Raw genomic sequence first — 23371 nt, forward strand, 5'->3', positions numbered from 1 at the left:
GCCCTCGGCTCAAAAAGGTTGCCTACCCCTGGTGTAGTGGTTTGAGTAGGACTATGGCTCTGGAGGCCATGGTTCGATTCCAACTTGGCCATGAAACACACTGGATGACTTTGGGCATGCCGTATGCTTGCAGTCTCAGGCGAAGGCAATTGCAAACCTCCTCTGAACAAATCTGTGTCACCAGGAGTTGGAAACATCTTGAAGACACACAACAACAATAATTGAAGCCGTTCACACAGGATAGGAGGGAGTCGTAGGGAAGCCATATGAAGTAACCCATGCCTGCCTCAATTCTGCTCACAGACACTGGTGTCTGGGTGCTTTCCAGACATTTGCTTCATCCCCATCAGCATGAAATTTCAAATAAGTTGAGCACTTAAGGCTATGAATCTAAATATATAAAGGACTCTCTTCTACATGGAGCTGCCTTTCACAATCATCTGAAATTGCTGGACAAAAGTTTAGGAGAAAAATCATAAATGGAGATTCATGAAGTGTAGCAGACAAGAAAATCTTTAAAACATATTTTTTTAAAAATTATAAAGTTAAAGCACTTACCCTTTTGACTCCTTGATTTAAAAAGGTTTGTGCAAAAACCTCCAAGAAACAATTCAGCAGCCCTGCTCCTTTTATTGATATCCTTCCTTTCTGTATGAATTCCGTCCTGCAAAACAAAATGCAACAGAGCTTTTTCTTTTCTTCCAATAGTAGGTACTGTACTTCTGTGATAAAACAACACCCTACAAACAGCAGAAGGACCATATTCTACAATCATAATCTACTAAGTTCTTAATGCTGGGTCTTTCACCTCTTAATGTTGCAGCTCTATTTACTGTATAATATCTAGCACAAAAGCATTAAACTTTTAAGCATTTGCTTAACTATACATCTTTACTAAATGTATCAAAAGGACACCCCAGGGCTCATCTTACAAATTCCTTTGGATAGGATACAAAAAGTATTATTTCTGGCAAAACATTTTGCTTACAGATAAATTTATTAGAGGAAAGGGAACAAATGTAAATTTGCCAAGGTATTATTTTACTTGCTTATATTGGGGGACAGGGGAAGGCAATGCCAAATTCCCTCTGAACAAATCTTGCCAAGAAAACACTGTGATAGGTTAATGTTAGGGTTGCCATAAGTGAGAGAGGATTTGAAGGTACACAACAAATAAAAAGAAACATAGCAGGGGGAAATCAGAATGATAACAATCTGCAATTTATAACTTATTTTGAGTTCCTTATCAGGAATATAAGAGCTAAGTGATTTTTAAAAAAATAAAATAAAATAAAAATAAAAACTGTTTTGTGTCTCTCTTTTACTCATGTATACAAACACAGACAGACAATTTTAAATCTCATAATATTAGTGCCACATGAAACACTATTTTTATTCCAAACATGGAAGTTTCACCAGTCATCCCAAACCAATCTTTCTTGGTTCCTTCATAACTAAGTATTCTTCACCTGCTTCTTCCCTTGCTAAATGACACATTTCTCAGTAACTGATATATCTGTTGAATAGCATTGCATTTCAGAGAAAGAAGCATGATGTGAGTTCTGCCTACAATGTCTGACCTTTGACATCTATTACAGCTATAAATTGACCTGTTCATGTTGTATTGGTCACTAACACTTAAAAGGGATGTGTGAGCCCAACCTCAGTAGAATGCTGAAAAGTATTTTCATGACAGTTTTAGAGAGAGGGGGGTAGTCTTTCTGCAGAAAAAGTGCTGGGCATTTTAGATATAAGTAGTGACCCTACAAAGCCACCTCTCCACCCTTCATTTCTAAACTGCCAATATAATATCTGTTTGGTATGAAAGAAAGAGTAGGTTTGCAGGAAATTTAGAGAATACAGGTTGAGCCTCCCTTATCTGGAATACCCAAAATATTCCAAAAACCAAAACATTTTAAATGGGTAACTGAAATAGTGACACCTTTACCTTCTGGTGCTTCAGTGTACACAAACTTTGATTCATGCATAAAATTACTTAAAATATTGTATAAAATTACCTTCATGCTATGTGTATGAGATGTATATAAAACATAAATGATTTTTTTGTTTAGACTTTGGTCCCATCTTCCAGATATCTTGAAGGACCATCTCTGCCTTTAGGGTATTTATTCTTCTTCCCTCTGAATAAATTGGCAAAGGATTGTGTTTCACATTACAAAACTTTAAACTAGACTGTTTTAAACTTGCAGGGCTGTGAGAACTTTGGTTCTTTGCTAAGCAACCAGGTATTTTAGATTTTTTATATTTCCATGAACACAAAAGCAAAGCAGGGACACAAAGTAAAACATATCAGAACTAAATTAATGTTCAAACTAGATTTAAATTTATGCATAGCCATAAATCTACAATGGGGAATGGGGAAAAGCTGCCACTGCAGCACTAGGCTGCCAACAGAACAAGTCAGAAGTGCTCAGTAAAACAACTCCAAGGCCATTTTTTACAGATAGTGTAGCCAGGTTTCAGTTTCTTTTTATTTTTTCATGGCTTGCCAAAGTGAGACTCAGGAACTATAACAGCCTGAAGGCCATAAATCCCCTACCTCAGTCTTCAGGATGAACATGTGGTATTACAACACCTACTGTATATACCCATGTATAAGTCTAGAAATTTTAGTGAAAAAATTGACCCCAAAAATCTAAGTTCAATGTAATTACTGTACTTTAACTCTTTTTGTAAGAGGAATCATCCCCTGGTGAAAAGTAAGAGTATAATCTGTTATAGAAGAACTGACCCCACCCCCACTCCCCATTTTCTTATCCATCCAGCCTTCAGTACAGTGCGCCCATGTCATACGCGGGTGTATTATATGCTGCTTCTTCCGGCACCATGCACCGAAAAAAACAATGGTGCATGCACTCATGGCATACGTGCATCACCACCACCCCGCACCACCATGAGCACGAGCCCCATTACAAGTTATGAGGCTCAAGCATACACGCTTTTTGTTTTATGCAGGGGTGTCCGGAACAGATCCCCCGTGTAAAACAAGGGTGCACTGTATATGCACAAGAATTATGACTGCTGAAATTTTTTTAGTTCCTTGGCACTGTTTTCCTTTGCTTCTTCCTTTAGATCCTTGTATATGCCCCTAGGTTTTATCCTTGACTTATCCATGGATCATATCAAAATCCATAATTTTGGCCCAAAACCTGCCCTCTATTTATACATGAGGTTGACTTATAGTCAAGTATATACGGTAACCTGTAGTGTGGGTCTGGGGGCTTTCGAGGGACCCAACTTATCATGGAAGACATTTGAATGCTTTTCCTGCTGTAAAACACGTGCTGCATGAATTACTTATCAATTCAGTCCACTCTGTACTAATGGTTTTGTCCTAATTTGATCATCCATAAATCAATTTTGGTCTGATAGGCCTGCTTTAGTTGTCGTTTACAGTAGTCCCCATCTATACAAGTAACCAATGTCCTTTGCTTTTCCTCAGAGAAGTCACAAGAAAAGGCAAATGAGTTAGTGGGGTGTTATTTAGCTTGATAAGACTAATCATAAAAAGAAACCCCAAGCTGCTTTTTTTTTTTTTTTTTTTTTTTGCCTTTGAAAAACTAAAAAAAGCTCATAGAAAATATTGATCTTGGATTGATTCCTACACCACAGAGCTGGATGATGCAGCATTACAACAACACAGACAGAGGGAAAAGTCTGTTGGTGAGATTCAACTACTGAATTATTGACCAGTTAAAAGTACAGCAAATTTGGCTTAATTGTTTTTGTGATTAGAGTTTAATTAAAAATTTACTATAAAAATTATTGCTGGCCATTTAGATGAGATAAATGTTTCTGTCTTTGAAAAGTGCTTTCGAATTTCTATCAGTAGAAGCACTCTTACTAAAAAGTTCAGTATGGATTCTGAAGACATTCTGATTCCTCAGTCCATCATGAAATGGGCACTACCAATTGAATGTTAAGAAGTTATTCTGATATGTGTCCAGAGGTCCATTTGGTTGAGCTATAAAAAAAGGAAGGAGAAGTTAAAGAACCTGATGTGGAAATCTCTGTTTGATATAAAGTTTCCACTGCATGAACAAAGTTTTCATTCCCTATGTCATACTGCTCATGTGAAGGGATCTTGCAGCACCTTTGAAACTAACTGTGTGAAAAAAGCTTTCATAGACTTGATTTACTTCCTCAAATATATGGAATGCTCATGTGAACAAACTATTCACACAAGTCAAGACAGTTTCCTAAGGTACAAAGCAAACTTAAGAGGAACCTGAAGGGAAATTGAGAAGATGGGTGTTTAGAGAAAATATGATAGTTAAAACTGTTAAGATTGCTTTTATTGCATATAATTATTTTTAGAAGTTTTATGGTAACAAACAGCAAGTTAAATGTATGTAACACCCAGGGCTTGAAGAAAATGTTCTTAACTCAATGAGAATATGATGAGACAAGAAACAACTTCATGCACATAAGTCACCTGGGGGATCTAATGGCCAATCCAGGGTAGCATCCCTGCAGACAGAATCATGCTCAGTGCTGTGTGCACCTTTTGCAAGAAAGAAAGAGAAAGAAAAAGTATCAAATACAAATGCTACACCTGTGACCTAGATAAATAATGCAAGTCTGTGTGGTTTCTCTCCATAATGTGCATTACAAAGTCATTTCCCTTTTCTATTTTCTATAATTTATTTTGCCCCTGATCATGCAGATGAGCAAGGTACTGAAGCTCTGCTCCCTGAAAATGTAAGCAGCTCCTGAAACTTCTGGGCTTTTTCAAGGTACAGTGGACCCTTGTTATACACTGGGGATTGGTTCCAAGATCCTCTGTGGATAACAAAATCTGTGGGTGCTCAAGTCCCATTAAATATAATGACTTAACAAAAAGGTGTCCCTTATAAAAAAAAATGGAAAATCAAGGTTTGATATTTGAAATGTATACTTTTTTTGAACATTTTCAAACCATGGGTGCTTGAATCTGCGTATAAAAAATCCATGTATAAGAAGGGCCAACTGTATTGTCAAGAATCTTTCAAATATCTTTGCAGTCTTGAGGACAAGTAACAGTTTGAGGAGGAGCAGGAGGCAGAGGAAAGACAGAGCTTAGAAAGTTGAATTCTGCCCTAAATAACACAAGCTGCACATTTTCTGCATTTCTGTGTAACTGTAGTTTACAAACAAAACTGGTCACAACCTAACACTATGAAAAGATTTCATCAAATTGCCTGACAAACACAAGGGACTTATCTCAAGGCAGGTTTAATGACATGGAAAGTAAAATGATTGAGTAAATCAATCTACTCTTATTGATCAACTTCATATATCACACAACTGTGGAGTACCCAACAACTTCAGCATAGATTAGCCAGCTGTATAGTGAAGGCAAACCAAAGATTAATCCTCCATTAAAAAAATGGCAGCTCAACAAAGTTATACCAGTCGAACAGAAGTCATCTTCAAATTGTCTTTTTTAAGCCAAAGGTACCAACACCTAAAGATTAGGGTAGGATGTGTTAGAAACTCTTCCTGCCAGGAAAAACTAGAAGCACATTTGTCTGATCTTTTTATCGTATATGTTTCCATTTTTACAATCTGGTACATAGTAATCTTTTAGTAGCACAGAGCACACCTATTTTGACTTTCCCTCCTCCAGTTTTCTATTACCATTAAGATGTGATACATTATGCAATGCAGATTAAAGACAAGGTTCAGTCAGATTTAATGGCACAGAACAAAGCTTCAGCAAGCTGTAATTTCAAAAGGAACAAGTACTGCTGCTGTACTTTCAAGAGGTGCATTTCAGAAACTGTCAAAAGTGATGTCCACATGTTTTAAAAAAACATAGGGTAGGCAAAAGGAACAGTGCGGAAACAAACACTGCACTGGCAAGAGGCTGTGTTTTATATCCAATTTTGCCCAAATGGATAAATCACTGTACAGATTACATCTCCCTTATTTGAAATGGCTGGGACCAGAAAAGTTTTGGATTTTGGAGCTGTTCAAATTTTGGAATATTTGCATATACATAATGAGATATCTTGGAGATGAGCCCCAAGGCTAAAGATAAAATTCAATTATGCTTCATATCCACCTTCTATAAGGCTCATTTTATACCATATTTTAAAATAATTTTGTGCATGAAACAAAGTTTGTGTACACTAAACCATCATAAGTCAATAGTTGTCACTATTTCAGCCACCCATATGGACAACTTTGCATTTTGGAATGTTTCAGATTTTGGAAATCCGGATAATGGAAACTCAACCTGCATAGTCTTGTTTGATATAGGAAAAACAAAAACAACCTTAAATATTTGGAAACGTTTTCAGGAAAATTGGGAAGAACTACATATAATCTAATGAACAGCCCACTTTTACATGACAAGCCTGGGGACGGGGGGGGGGGGGGGGGTCAGAATAGAATGCCCTGGTTGGAAGGAATGGTTGCCTAGAACCCTGCATAGGAGTATTTCTGTTTGGTGTTAGGATAAATTGAAATATTTTTGTTTCTGTCCCTTATGTTATTACTCAAAAAATCTGAGAGTATGTACCGTATATAGTAATTAGTGTCACATAAGAATACCGTTCTAGAACAAACTGGTAGAAGATTTACTCTATTAAATCCTCTCCCCCTAATACTGAAATATACCAGAGGTTTCCTGGAAAAAACACACCTGGTCATTTCTGCTCTGCAATAACAATGAATAGATTTCCTTTTCATCCAGGTGGCCACTGCCTTATATATCCCAAAGGACATGAGTTAATAACCCTTTTGATGTTAACACTCAATTTTTATATTACCTACATAACAAACGCTGGGGGGGGGGGAACCAGCAGGATCACAGAATGTGAGCATGAGTACCTTATAATTTTAATATATTAGAGGAGTAAAGTTGCCAACTATATATTTATCTGCAAATCACTGGGGAACCTCACCATTCACAAAACCACTTTTGTGATTTTTGTTACTGCACTCTTCAGCATGTGCAGTAATAATACTCACATGCTCACCAGATACTATGCATTACCCTTATATCTTTTGTCCATGTAATTTATCAAGAAATAAACTGAAGGAAGAAGCAAATTAGAAAGATGCAATGTGAGATTCAATAAAGAAAAAAAACATTTTGAACAAAGGGGCACTTTTTTTCCTGCAGACCCCAGGAATATGAGCAAAAAACCTGTGCCATATATTCTACTGCAGGTACTATTTGACAGCAGGATCTCCCACCACCACCACTCATATGCAAGTTCCATCTGTTAGGTTTTGTCTGCCCATTGTTAAGATCCTTGTATAATAATACAGTACTTCAGATTTATTTATTCAGGGAGTACGTTGGTATCTGATTAACATCCTGAGAATTTTCAGTAGATCAATGAATCCTAATATCTGTTTATAAAAAATCCACTAAAACTGTTCTTGGGTTACCTATCTAAACCAGAACTCATTTATTTTTCTAGTTCCTAGTTCCATTCTGAAGTGATATGACAATTCTTCATTTTTTATTTTTCATTAGAGCTAATTTCATAAATTAGTTACATGTTAGTAGTTGTGAATTTTTATTCTGTTCTCTTACTAAACTCTTATGACTTGTTATAATCCCTTAACAAGTTGAATAATTCAAGCAAAAGACAATGGGATGATGTGTAAAAGGGCAGATCCCTTAGGAGAAGCTAATGTCCTTCCAGCCTGGTGCCCAAAACCTTCCCAGGGGCTAAAAGCTTTCTCAGGGAATGGTGTATGAAGTCATAAAAGAAATGTTCAGCAAGCTCTCCCTCATGGTTTGGCTTCTACCTGCATGACCCATAGTGTGCCTAACTCTCCAATGTCTGTGGAGACTCCTGTGCACTACAAGGGACCTTTCTACGATACCTGGAAAGACTCTGGAGTTCAATCATGAAAGGAATTGGTCCAACCCTGTGTGATAGCTACAGGTCCCCATTCAGCTCTTACAGCTCTGGCAAATGGTTCTATAGGGCCTGACTCTCTGCACAAACTCATCCTCTTTGTTGCTCTTTGCCACTGTGAGATGGAAGAATAGAGAGACAAACACTTCTTCAGGCAGCTGGTCCTGATGCAACTGCTAGTCCTTCATCAGAAAGCCTGGAAGGCTATATCACCATCCCAACATTGCAAATGAAAAAAAGGTAGGAATGCTGGACATTTGAGCTGTGTAATCATTTTGAGGCCAATTAATATTTGTTGAGAAAGCTACTGTGTGTTTGTTTGTTTGTTTGTTTTAAAAAATAAATAAACATCAACATACAGTAGGCCCTTATCATCTGCTGCAGTTTGGTTCCAGGGCCTCCTATGGATTCCAAAATCTGTGGATGCTCAAGTCCCATTAAATTCAATGAAATAGCAAAATGGCATCCCTTATACAAGATGGCAAAATCAAGGTTTGCTTTTTTAAATGTTTATATTTTTAACATATTTTCAAGCCATGGATGGTTTAATCCATGGATAAAGAATCCGTGGACACAGAGGGCCAACTGTATATACATTTTAAGTATCCCTTATGTAAAATGCTTAGGACAAGAAGTGTTTTGAATATTTTTGGATTTTTGAATACCTGTATTTGCATATATTATTATTATTATTATTATTATTATTATTATTATTATTATTATTAAATATGCACATAATGAGGTATCTTGGAGATGAGATCCAAGAATAAGCACAAATCGACATAATTTTGTGCAAAACCAAAGTTTGTGTACACTGAACCATCAGAAACCATGAAAAAAATTTTTTGTCCCCCCCCCCCCCCATTATTTTGGATTTTGGAATTCTGGATAAGGGAGACTCAACCTGTATATCAAAAGCCCCATATAAGACCTCAAGACAGCATACAGGTGAAATCAATACAAAGAGATTAAAAGAAATTATAACTATGAAATAATTTTAAAATATTAAAATATATTAAATATATTAACAAGTTAAAACAATTTGAAAATATTAAAACAGTTTTAAACCCTTTTGCGTAGTAATTTTAATTACTTTCTGTAGTATTTGATGTACATCAGTGAAGCTCAAAGGCTTTAAGCCATGATTTTACTTAAAGCCTACAGTAAGTCAAACTAAGATTGGTACCAATTGAGCCTTCAAGAGGAGGGCATTCCACAATTTAATGTCCCACACCCTATGGAGGGATCGAAGGGATAAGAGTACCTTCCTGAGGTTGTGCATTAAGGTAGCCCTAGTTATACCTATATGGGAGTAAATGAGCAAAAGGGTCTAGTATTTGCCTGAGATTCCAATAAGCTAGTGAATGAATTCCCTGAGAAAATTTTAATGCACATAGCAGCATCCAAAAACATCGCACACATCCTTGTACCTCTGATTATAATATCACAACACACACACACTGTTTTATCAAATTGGAGCTGATTGTTGTTTCACATGGTTTTCATATACAGTGCACCCATTCCATATGCAGGCGCATCATACGTGGCTTCTGGTTTACGCGGAAATCGCATCGTCATTAAATGAATGGCATGCGCAGCCATTGTGTGCGCACCACACCACCACAAACAAGAGCCCCATTCTGTTGAATGAGGCTCGAGCTTATGCTGGATTTGCCTTATGCGGGGGGTCCAGAACGGATCCCCCACGTAAGGCAAGGCTCCACTGGGTATGTGTGTGTATATATTAAAGTGAATAATAGTTTACAGTGGATTATGTCATTTAAGATCATTTCATACTCCAACACATTTTCCTTCTTTTACACTGTTAATGCCTGGGTGCCATTCCTATGCTTATCAAAGGTTCATTACATGCATCACTTCTCACTAGATCAAATATAATCAATAATTGCTCTCCCTCCAAAAAATAAATTGGCTGGAAAAACCCAGCTACTGGAGTTTGAACAAATCTTTACTCTGAAAATACAACAATATTTTGTAAAATACACACAATGTAGAATACAGCTGAATATAACAAGTTTAACAAAACTAGTTTAGGTATTACTGAACTATTGTTACTACATATGGAATAAGTAAAAAAAGAATACTTGTCACTAGTTAATTGGGTATCTTTCTTGTTCATTATGATCTGCTCTACTTCATTATATTATTTTCATCATATATATTCATTATTTTATGCTTGAGCAATTGCTTTTACTGAGAATATCTTTCACAGTAAGAACAGATTTGGGGAGCATAAAATTCTTGTAACAGGAAAAATACCTAGCTGTTACACATTTCAGCAATGTCATTACTGATGAATTGTCCCATGTGCTTGTAAATGTGCTTCAGATGAGCAGGAGTACAGAAAACCCAAAGAATATGAGCTTTGGGACAGCCTCTCAGGAATATCCTTTCATTTTAACCACAAGGTTTCTAGAAAGGAATTCCTAAGAAGGAAATCTGGAAACTCTGCAAGCAATTCTTGCTAAGACCTGAGATCTAGCGCTGGTTGTGAGTTGTTTCAATGGCTAGCTGAATCTAATTTCTCATCACAACCGCAATATATCATGCACAATAAATATAAAATAAATGCACAGTAATTCTTGATTTGTGTACCTGGCATGGAATTCCAAATATGATTATTTTTGGAGCCTACCACATCATAATAGCAGTAAAAAGAAGGTGAAAAAGTGGCTTTAGAGACAGGAGGCTTTATCCTTTTCCATCTTTCCTTATACCTCCTTGCTACTTCAGGCTCACTAACCTATGACACAGTACAGTAGCCATATAGCTTTGTGTATACCAGGTAGTTGGCAAAAAAACAGGGCCTGTTCTTTAAGTCCTAGACAAGGCACAAAACAAGAGGGTTACTGAGACTTCAGCTAGCCATATCCACCTGGCAGGATCCTCTCAACTTGGTGGTCACAAATTGTGTAGGCCTGCCTTAGCCATCAGCTGTGAAATTATGCTCTAAAAGCAAATGGCTACATAACAACATCCCATATTCTCATGGTACAACCATCACATTCTCCTAGTGCAATGTGTGGCAAACAGAATATATTGAAATCTGTGCAAATAAAGAATCTGCATCTTACCAGTTTGGATTCTCTAAGCTTTCCCTGAAGACTGACTCTTCTTTTAGAGTGGCATACTCCGTCCACGTGAGACAGCGAGTCTTCATAGACATAATTCTTTCCTGCATGTTAAGCCAAGATTCTTCTTCTAAGTAGACCTCAGATACTTTTAGGATACTGATCTGTCAGACATAATGATAACAAGTTCAAATAATTCAAGGCATTTGGAGATTTTCAGATCCAGAAATTGTCCTCATCATACAATAAAATAAATAGCTTAACTAAGGATAATACCCATCAACAATTTAAAAATGATACACAATAGCAGTTAATGATAAAATCATGCAGGTATTCGGAAACTCATGCTCAGGACTTTGTTAGATTTTGCCAACTGCAACATTTTAAGTGAAGCAACAACTTAATTTGTGTAGCATTTTAGTTGCTTATAGGTCCAGTTTCAAGTAATGATTTTGAAGTCATCTGCTGACAGTTGCACACAACACATAAACAGCCAAAACATTTGGTTCATTTTACATTCTGTTTTGTACCTGCAAATTTTATGTTTTCCCATCTGGAAGAGGCATGAAAGGGGCAAACAGAAATATGACAGAAAGACACTGTTTAAATTTCAACATATAAGATAAAGATTTTAAATATCAACACTTCAGAAAAATGGAACACAAAAGAATGTAAAAATGAAGGGCTGTTAATTGGAAACCTTCAGACAAAAGAAGTTACCACTTATTTATTCTAGAACAAGATTCCTTTAAGAATGCTTCTATTACTTCCTTGGCAAGCTCTTATGTTAAAACTTATACTTTTTTTTATAGAAATTATCTATTTAGACACTAAGGCAATGATCTAAGATTTGAAATGCAACCCTATCATTCAATCACTTGGATTATACAGGATACCCCATGAACTAACTAAATGCTTTTCTTAAATGAGCACAAATCTGGATATTTTGCCTGCCTATACTCTTAAAAATTAATGCTGGCTACAATGATTTACCTTTCTCAAAATGTGTGGAATTACATTCTGGCATGTGGCAATCCTTTTTCGGTATATGATTCCTGTAGACGAATCTGACATAGAATAACAAATTAAGTTTTCATAGAAACAAACAAAAAGTCAAACAATTCCATTACATGTGTAAGCAGAAAGGCTAGGAACCTGCATGAAGTGAAAGGATCATTTTCCTTTCCAGATTCCAGCCCAGTTGCTAGATGGACTATGATATACTGTAATAAAGGAAGCTTAATCCAAACAAGGATGCTATCTTTGCCTATCTCAACTCACCAAAACCCCCAACCAGCCAAAGAACAGATGGCTGGGATCAAACATTTTATTGGCATCTGTCCTGGTGATAACAAAGCATAACATGCAATGCCAGGCTCTCAGGCGTGGCTGGGATTGCATTGAAACACTTAAGCTATAACATATAGCAGCCCGGGAGTCAATTTTAGATGCATTTGCATTGCCAGATACAAATTTCAAACATCTTCCTGGGTTAGAACTTGAGATCAAAAATGGCTCCTTTTGCTCACTATGCATTCTAAACTATGCAGTCAGAGCACAAAATACCTATCCTTCTCCCACTATTTGTCAATGTGCATGAATTAAAGCACTTTCCTTGAGCAATTAAGATTTATTTTTCCACTGAGTTGAGCCAACGACAAAAAAAAAACTTATTTTTTAAAGAGTGCACACAAACACAACACAACCCCTTCACAAACTTACAGTTATTGAGCTACAATATAATATGACTGGCTTATACACTAACTTTACATTTTAATATTTAATGATCCTCGTCAAGTCCAGAAGCCTCAGAATGGTGTTAACTGATAATCTGACTGGGCAAATAGCCCAAGTGGAAAAAAGGTTCTTACATAGTGAAAAATCTCTTGCACTACATTTATTTGATTCCATTTTTCAGCTAGGCAATGCTTTGCAGGATGTTTTAAATAACCATGCTGGCTGTATATTTAGCTTACCAATATGACACATTTATGAGGAGTCATAAACTGATATTTCCCAAGAGAGAACAATGGATTCAACTACCATCTAAAATAATGCACAATGGAAAAAAATTTGTGGATTTTTTGGGCTATGTGGCCATGTTCTGAAAGAGTCTATTACTGATGTTTCGCCAGTATCTGTGGCTGGCATCTTCAGAGAATGCTGGCATGGAAGTGAGTGTGGCTTATATAGTGTGACCCTTGGTTAAGAGGAGGTGATTTACATGTTAATCTGTATGTTGGTCTGTTGTTGAATGGCAAGGCCTCAGGGTGGGAGGATATGCAAAGAGGATTTGTGTCTGTTTGTGCTGGGTCTTGATTTTCGTGTTTTTCAGGACTGTTACCAAGCTTTGTTTACTTTCAGGGTTTCTTGAAGTTGTCCAAGGCCCTGAGGTTTTGCCATTAACCAATAGGCAAACACAGATTAATACGTAAATCATCTCCAAGGGTGGCAGTATATATACCCCACTCACTTCCATGCCAACATTCTCTGAAGATGCCTGCCACTGGCACTGGCGAAATGTTAGGAATAAACTCTTGCAGAACATGGCCACATAGTCTGAAAAACACACAAAAACCTATGGATGCCAATCATGAAAGCCTTCAACTTCACACAATGGAAAGTTCTGCATTTGAATTTTTACCCCCAATGGGAGGATTACCTGGTTGTCTTAAACTGTCTATTTTGGCTCCTAGTTAAATACCAAAATGCATGAAGATAAACAGGAGGAAGACTTAATGATGGGAGTCCTGCCCACTTCAGCTACCACTTCATACATCAGTGGGTCCTTCCAGGGGGAAAGGCGGCATACAAATGAAATCAATAAAATAAAATAAAAATAAGAAGGGATAGTCTCTTAGAGAATACCTGGCATATAAAACAACAGGCACATCTATCCTTCAGAAAGTAGAACCTTTCCATTTTATATGGATTAAATTTTAGTTTATTCCATACCTTCATTCCTGAGGGGATCCCCAAAACTAGTACAGTATCTCTACTGGCACCACTGATATCAACAGAAGTAAATAATAGATAGAACTGAGGGTCATGTTATTTGAAATGTATAATGAACCAACTCTCTGGTCATCTCAAGGAGGGGCCAGAATGTTCCTTCCTGCTGAAATGAGAATGTTTTTTGTTGTTGTTGTGGCTTGCTGTTTTTCATTATGGCCATAGAATAGTATGCCTGTTTCTGTGGGCTTTAGGTGATGTGTGAGATCTAGAAGTGATTGAGAAACCATGCAGATCAACAGCACAAATTCAAATAAATGCAATTAAAATTTGAGTCTCTCTTATCCAAGGGAGCAGAAGTGTTTTGGATTTTTTTTATTCCATAATATTTGCACATATATAATGCAATATCTTGGAGATTGGACTCAAATCTAAACATGAAATTCATTTGTGTTTCATATATACCTTATACACATAGCCTTAAGGTAATTTTCTACACAATATTTTTAATAATTTTGTGCATGTACAGTGAACCATCAGAAAGCAAATGTGTCACTATCTCAGCCACCCACATGAACAATTTTAGGGCATTTCTGATTTTGGAATTCTGGATAACGGATACACAGCCTGTAATTAATTGCTCAATGGCAAGAATAAGCAAGTGACTAAACAAGCAGAGCAGCAAGGAGAAGGATAACAGAGATAAGAGGTTCAGCTACCCAAGCAAAGAGGAGGAACCAAAGATGGAGGGAAAGAAAAGAACTGATGATGAGCAGAAATGTGTGATATTCAATGCAGTGATAGGAAAATTTAATAAAGCTGCCCAGCTCAGTTTTTGTTTTTTCCTTTAAAAGAAGAACATGCACACCAATGTATACTGGGTTTTATTAAAATAAAGAAAAAAAAGAGGGGAACTTTAATTGGTGCCATAACTCAGGACTTCAGTGGAGCCCTCCAGTTTTCTAAACAGCAGATTAAAAGTTGAGAAGAAAACCTGATTCACCTAAATTCTACAAACTGTATTAATCCATTTATAAGTGGATGCACGATACTACAGAAAAGTTAGGAAAATAATTGTGACAGTAATTTCAAAAGTGCATATAATTAACTGAAAATTATATGCTAAAAAGAAGATGTCCAGCTTACCTGTTTTCTCTTCTACTGTTTTTACAGCTACAACATGTTTTTCCATTGGACTTGGATACTAGAGAAAAACGCAGAGTGTACATTTTACAAACTATTATGCAAATAGATGAAAATTCCCCACTTACTAAATGAAGAAACATTTTCATGGTGTTACCCAAGAGATTCTAAAGAGAGATGGAATGTACACTAACACTTTGCTATAACTGTTTCAGCTAATTAAAATATTTGCCAAGAAGGTGAATTAAAAACTACTTTTAATCAATTAACTTTCATTAGTCAAATCTCTTCAGTATTATCACACAAAACACATTAAGTATAGAATTTAAGTTCAACAGACTAACTAAATAAATGTGGGGGAGATTTTTAACTGGTTGAAATGGCATCTGAAGACGGTTTGATCCTGGCTTGTTGTCCCCAACCACAGTTTAAACCCACAATTCCCAGAGTTTAGACATCAGAAGAAACTGTGGCTTAAAACCAGTGAATCTTCCAGTCACAACCTCTGGAAAGCAAAACAGAGTAAAGACCTGAGGCTCAGCACAACTCTCTCATGTAATGAGAAACTACAGCTGCCCATTATATGTGAACCTTGTCTTTAAATCCCAGCAGTAGTTACCCCTGTATCAATGAACAAAAGAAATGTGCAGGAGAATAATCCACTGTAATCAATTATTGTTTAGTTAGTACATATTCAGTTTGCATTTCAAGTCAATATAAATAAATATTTGAACATATTACTTGAATTTGTTCAAAAGATGTAAAACCTGTTTCTCATGTAATACTAGTACCCATGGCAGTCTAAGCCTAATGGTAGCAATGTATATTCTTAAATAAGTAATATTTAAAAGTAATAATTTAGGGAAATAGGATTCTGTATCCTTGGAAACAGAGTAGCTACTACTCATTACTGACATAGTGTTTGGCCCCAGAAAGACAAAAGGTAACATCCATGTTAACAGTGGCGCATTAAAGTGAGGTTTAACACAAAAAGGACAAAGTATTTTATCAGGTCTATTGCACTATTCTGGAAATAGGAGAAATCTTTAAGGGATTCAATCTTTCTCCCCTAATCTTGCAGTATTCTTTTTCAATCACTTTCTGATCTAGAAAATCACTGACAATCACTCTGTGATCTAGAAAATTAATCTCAAATTGTGCCTTTCCACATGAATGCATTTTAAGATATAGATCAAGTCACATTGCAAGAATGTATAAGCACGTATGTTTATATAAAAACACATCAGTGTGAAAAGTATACCAAAAAACATGAAACAAAAAAGGAGCCAAATTGATAAAATTAGATCTAAGACAGTAATACTAAATGAGTGATGATAAACAAAAATCCAGTAACATTCTAGAAAAAATATAATATGTATTTCTGTTTATTTACAGGAAAACTTTATTAGGTGAACTACTGTATAAGACTTTCTATATGGCAGTTAAAATGCATGCTTCCACGCTTGCTGCTTTCAAATGGCAAGTAATAGTGTAATTACATTATCAATGAAACTAGTCTATAAGAGCCATTTGTGTGAAACAATAAAGCTAAATCTTCCACTAAATATTAGCCTCTGTTACCCAAGTATTTAAACCAAGAAAAGACTCAATTTTGTGCATAGTGTAGTATAATGAAGATGAGATAGCTTGTGAGTAGGTGGAACATTAAACTATTAGCAGTACTATTTCTTCCATATAACCCTTAAAAATAGAACCAGGTTTCCATAAAGTGCTTATATATTCATCAGATTAAAGAAAACTGATAATTTGAAGTACATGAATGTGCAAATCAAAATATGCACACTAAACAAAATATTTTTATTCATATACTACATTGAGGGGGTGACATCCACATGTAGATGTAAAGGGGAGTCCTAAGGGTAAAAGGTTTGAGTACCACTGCACTAAACAGTTATTTATAGGGCAGGGCCTAATTTTTACCCTATAGGACTCAGATGCAACCTGATCTTGGAAACAAAGGAGGATCAGTCCTGGTTAGTACTTGGATGGAAGATCCTCAATAAATATAAGGTGCTGTAAGCTATACTTCTGAGAACAGAACTGGCAAAAATACCTCTGAATAGTCCTTACCGAAGAAAACTCTATGAAATTCATGGGGTCACCATAAGTCAACAGAGGTGTGTGTGCGCGCGCACACGCACACACACAGAGTTACCCTACACCAGACCTGCACAACTTGGCAGTAGGTAGGGGGCAAAATTAAAATAAGAAAAGTTTATTTGGATCACATATAGATTTTAATTAATTAATATTAATTAATATTATTAATAATAATTCTGTTCTCCTCCTTCTCTCCTCAGGAGAAAACTGAGTGGTGGAGGAGTAGCAGAGCACGTATTCATCCGTCTTCCTCCTCCCAGCCTTCTCCTTGGAGAAAAGCCCAGTGTAGTAAAGACTTCAGGGGTGAGCATTCACCCCTCTTCTTTCTCTGTCCCCTGGCCTTCTCTTTGGGAGAAAGTCCAGTGGTGGAGGAGCTTTCAGGGATGAGCGTTCACTCTTCTTCCTCCTCCAGCCAGTCCTCACCTCGGAAAAAGGCTGCGCAACAAGGAGCCTTGAAGTTGTTCCACATCCTCGCAGCCACTGAAAATCCTTTGGTGGGCCACATGCAGCTCCCAGGCTATATGTTGTGCAGGCCTGGCCTACATCATCATGGTGTAGTGGTTTGAACATAAGAGTACAACCCTGGAAACCATGGTTCAAGTCCCCACTCAACCAGAACAAATCACAATGTGACCTTGGGTAAATCACATTATCTTGGCTTCAGAGGAAAGTAAAAGCAGAACAAATCTTGCCAACAAAAACCATGCGATAGGTTCACATTAGGGACATCATAAGTCAAAAACAACTTGAAGGCACACAACAATAAACATAAATAGCCACCTTATCCACGCCAGAACATTGGTCTGATTTCACAGGAAGGTCTAGATCACACCCTTTTACACATAGTCCATGTTTGATTTTTCTGACAGGCAGCAGTTCTCCAGGGTAGTCACTCTCATCAGCCACTGCCTGATGAAGGTTGCCTTTATTGTGTCTTCCAACTCTTAAGAGTCTACCTGACCCTTTTTTCAGACTGGACGTGCCAGAGCTTGCACTTAGAACATTCTATATACAAACATGAGCTCTACTATACAACAATGTCCCACCTTGCTAATATGAAACTATGCAATTATTCCTGTCTTTATTAAGTGTACATCTAAAGTTTAGAAGGCACAGGTGTACATCTAACACTACAAGCTACAGAACAATATTTGCTTTAAAGCAAATTATATAAATTATGTTGGAAAGTCCAGATATATTGTTAAAAAGATAATCAAAGGCACCAGTAATAAAGTTTGGGGAAAGTGGAGGCAATTCCAAAGGAACAGTAGTAATTTTAGAAATATAAGAAATATTCTGTTCTGTATTCACAGGTGCATTTTTATTTATTCCTTATTCCTCATCACCCTCCCCATGCCTTACAGAATTAAAATGGGCACATAGGTGTGGTACAGATGTGCCTTTTCTGCTGTGCTGGCGGCATAGTAATGTTAAGGGACCACGCGGCAACCGCATGGTCCCTAACACTACTATGCTGTGGCGCCGTAACAATGGTGCCGCCCCATGTATACGTGCACCACCATTGTTACATGATGGATGCATAGCAGCCGCATGTTGTGCTGCCATTGTGATGTCACGAGTGTGCCATTGGCGCACTCGGGCATCACAAGCATGGCACAAAAAGAGCCCGTATTTTGAAGATTCTTTTTTGTTCTGCAGGGAAGCCACATGGTTTGGTGGCTGTGGCTTCCCTGCGGGGCAAAACTAAGTGCCGGGAGACCGTCCTTTATACTTAACATATATACACACACACACATACACACACACACACATATACATATACATATAAAAATGAACCATGCACTTGTTTTGATATAAAAGCAAAAGATGTGCAAATTAATGTATTTATCACTGAAAACAATTTAAAACAGGCACTAACAATAAAGATTAAAAGCAGTACATCAGTTTAAAAACAGTACTGCCCTTAACTTATAGTTTTTTCAAAACTCTGCTAGAATAAAGAATTCTTCACCTAGTGAAGGAAGAAGACCAAGGAGGGTCTTCTCTGACAGAGAGTGCCCTCACCACATGTCCCTGTGAGGGTGGAAAGAGAGGGAAGCCATGCCTAAAGATCTCAGATTCCATGCACACTCCAGTTAACATGGATCCAAGCCAATCTTCAAAGGTCATAATTCAGAACTTGGATTTGTGCTCAGAAGCCAGAAGAGCTGTTGTAATTGAAACATCACGGGCTCCCTGTAGCCAGCTCCGGTCAGCAATTGGACTGCAGCAGCCCTTTCACAAAGTTGATGTTTCAGAATATTTTCCCAAAAGCACATAAAGGCACATATTGTTGCAGTAATCAAAGGAAAATATTCCTGATCATATAAGATCTGTCTCTCCTAAGCAATATGCTAGATTTTGCTAATTGTGCTGGTGGGCAGGTGCATGCATGCACATGCGCGCGCGCACACACACACACACACACACTCTTAATGGTATATATTTTAATCTGGTTTTAATATTTTTGATTATTTAATTGCTTTTTAACTTTGATATTTTGTTGTACGCTCTGAATGGAGAAAAGGTACAATAGAAATAAGAATAAGAATTGTAATTCCTACAAGAACTGTGCTTGCATGTTGCAGTTCTTCCAGATGACTGATTCACAGATGACTGGAGAATCAGCACAGTGTAAGGCATGTCAAACAGCTCACAGGAAACTAACCATGCTGAATGAGCCAAAACAGGGCAGAGGCCTGAGTTCCTTCATTGAAACACTCTGTGAAAGCATGACTATATGTTGTTGTCAGTTTTTAAATCCGATATTACTATTTTTGCTTTCTAATATATGGAATATATGTTATTTATAGCAGTGTGGTTCATGGTTAGTTGCATTCGGCAGCTCTGTGAATTGTTTCCAGGGAGGCAAACATCTTAACCTGTATCCATCTTGGGGAGCAAGAATAGCATATCAGATGCTAAGATAATTAAGTCAAGGAAATGAGAAGAGAAAGGGGAGTCTCATATCTCCATTCTATGAGAACCACGGACAATCAATGGTTCTACAACAAAATATCTAAAGGTTAGAATGATGTATAATTGGAGGGGGGATTTAAAAACAGAAGTAAACTTAAGAGGCATGTGGAATGGTAGTGCATTTTTTATGTACAGATGAAAAACACAGATCAGCAAGCAAGTTTACTGGTAACTACACTTAAAATGATCCATTTTTTTAAAAAACTTCTGTAACTATACCATCTCCAGAATGATTTAATGCCATCTTGTGGTAAACTGTAAAAGCATATGAAATACGTGGGGACAAGATACAGCCAAACCTATGAATGTGGAGGGCACTCAGTTTCTAAAAGGTTCTACATCACTGTCATAAGGTTTCCATGGTAAAATATATTCAAAAGGCATTTATCGTGCCTTCTTCTGCACAGTATTGACTACTGTCAGCCACTAGCACTGTCTTTGAGAAATCCTCCACCAGTGTTATCCTCCTACTATTACTGTTGCCAAGTAGTCTGCAAACTGGTTTAGAAACTCTCTTCCAATAAGATTATAAAGACGTTTGTGTATGTCTTTCAATGAGATTGTTTTTGTTTTCAAAATTGAGAGTCAATGTTTACTGCCTTTTATTGCTTTTCCTGTTCCCAACAAGCATAGAGACACAGGTGAAAATTTAATATTTGGTGAGCTCAGTTTAAGAGTCTGCAGACACTTCCTTGCTATCATATCTGAAGTCAACATATGAACTATGACATGCCTTTAAGATCAAATTGTCTCCCACTTCCCCCTGCCTGCTCTTTGTAACATCTTGCCTCAGTAAGGGACCTGGAGATCTTAAAAGCTTGCACAGATTTATGTGCCTTGTTGGTTGGCTTTGTACAGACATTATAACAATATGGATTTTGGAACTTGTTGCATCAGGAAAGACTATCTTGAGAGAGGGGTAGGAGATAAAAGTACTGCTTGGTAGGAAGACCCTGTGGTGTTCTTTTCAAATCCTAACACATCATGATGAATTTCCTGCTTTGTTGTCTACAGAAAGGGATGGATGACTCTGAGATATATTGTAAGCACAGTATGAAATTGTTGATCAATATACTTTTATCTGCTGCTGTTTCTGAAAACATATTTATTTCCCACACTCACCCCCATCCAAAATTTTAAAAACTATAAGAAACCATCATGAGCTAACTTTTAAAGTGAGGCTTCCACTAAGAAGGTTAAGAGAAGATGTTAAACCCACCACAGGTGTACTATGAAAGCTGAAATAATATGGTAAACAGCAAATACACTATACAATGTCCCTTCAATTCCCATCCCACTAAAAAAAGTTAAAACAAAGGAAAACAACTGACTGGGCTTGCTCTAGGGCTCCCAAAATTTTCAAAACAGTTAACACTGATGACATATACCATAGTGCAAAGTCAACAATTAGGCCCAATTGATCTCTAATCTCTTATAAACCTTCAAATCCCAGAAATTCTCATGATGGCAGACCCAGAATGTGCAAAGGTGGAGAAAGAGCAGGCCTCAGCTGCAATTGTATAGATGGACCCTCAACATTTGATACTGTATGTAATGTCAAACCATAGCTGTGTACCACGTAATGGGGAATCTGTCTACTCTGCACAGCTGATGCTCACACTGTGATTAGATTTAAATGCAGGACTTGAGACATCCCATATAACATGGATGTGGTGCCACTATTTTGGTTCCTAAATATGATGTACTGGTTTCAGCATTGGACTATGACTCTGGAGAGCAGGGTTCAAATCCCTGCTCAGCCAAAGAAACCCACTAGGTGACCTTTAACAAGTCACACTTTCTCAGCCCCAGAGGGAGGCAATGGCAAAGCCCCTCTAAAGATATTTGTGAAGAAACCCCATGACAGGTTCACCTCAGTGTCACCACAAATGACTTGAAGACACACAACAACAAGCATAACACAAGACACCTGGCAACCCTATTTGCATCTAAGTGATAGGAGCAGTCACAATTGGGTTAATATAATTTATAATGAAAACTTAAATCCTTAAACAGAGAAGGAAAAAATAACACTATAATATCACAACATGTATCTGAAGGATTCTGTTTTTTTAAATCCTGAAGGGAAAGAAGTCAGTTCAACAATTTCAGCCTTCTAGAATTTTACATCAAATAAATGTATGCTGTGCAAAATAGAGTCTAGTAAATGTAATGCACAGCTACTATGTGAACATTTATAAAATAAAGTAATTGGGTTGGTGAGAAAAATAGATGTTGCTAAAAAAAAAGATGGTATTTTCAATATCTGTCAAAGTAGATAATAATTTCTCTTACTCAAGATGAAGTGCTCTCCCTCCCACTCCCACTGCAAGAATTGTCACAGCAAATTCTTAGTACAAGATCAGGTGTGTGGCAATAGAAATGTAGGTTTGTATAATTCTCTTTCTCTCTTTAAGCAATAGAAGCAACATTAGTGAAGGATCTCTCAAAATGAACAGCAGTGGCACTTTAACTCTGGGTACTGCACAGAAGACAACAATGGTATCCAACTCCTGAATGCCTTTTACCTTGCAAAAATTGTGATAGGATAATAATCTAATGCTGCATAGATAATAATCTATGCTACTGTTGGCTGGAATCCAGTTGGGAATCCAGTTGGAGAGAAATAAATGTAGAAACGCTGTACAGTTGGCCCTCCATATCCATGGGTTTTTATCCACGGATTCAAGCATCCATGACTTGAGAATATTTTTACATTTATAAATTTCCAAAAAAGCTGATTTTGCCATTTTATATAAGGGATGCCATTTCACTATCCATTGTATGTAATGAGACTTGAACATCCATGGATTTCAGTATCCACAGAGGGTCCTGAAACAAAACCTCACCAGATATCCAGGGCCCATTGTAGTTGCTGTGCTACACACTGACTCTGATCCTTCAAACCCCACCTACCAGGCAGCAGCCATTGTGCTCAATGGGGGACTGTTCCTCTGTAAATCAGGAAACAGTTGACTCACTTTTTTACCCTCTAGTATGAGTAATCTCCATTTTAACAAGCAGCAGTGGAGTCCCCATTACAATTCTCCCTCTTGCAGGAGACTGCTTGTGCAGGGTGGAAGGGAACCATCAGCCAGGTGCTTTCTGAGCAAGAGGGGAAAAGACTCCCATCAATTACAGCAGCTACTGCCCAGTAAGCCGGGGAACTTTCATGGTCCCTATGTGTCCCCTAAAATAGTG

General features: G+C 37.3%; 1 protein-coding gene across 1 annotated transcript in view; it reads right to left on the minus strand.

Moving 5' to 3' along the window:
- The window catches only part of PRELID2 (PRELI domain containing 2), a 38333-nt gene that overhangs the window by 7272 nt on the left and 7690 nt on the right, over positions 1-23371 (minus strand). Inside the window, exons 2-5 of the mRNA XM_042453838.1 lie at positions 15074-15131; positions 11969-12042; positions 10979-11139; positions 559-664 (exon numbers count right to left, since the gene is read on the minus strand). Coding sequence (XP_042309772.1) covers positions 559-664; positions 10979-11139; positions 11969-12042; positions 15074-15131 — 399 coding nt within the window. The remainder of the gene's footprint in view (positions 1-558; positions 665-10978; positions 11140-11968; positions 12043-15073; positions 15132-23371) is intronic.

Source organism: Sceloporus undulatus, chromosome 2 (assembly GCF_019175285.1).
Source record: "Sceloporus undulatus isolate JIND9_A2432 ecotype Alabama chromosome 2, SceUnd_v1.1, whole genome shotgun sequence".
Lineage (NCBI taxonomy): Eukaryota > Metazoa > Chordata > Lepidosauria > Squamata > Phrynosomatidae > Sceloporus > Sceloporus undulatus.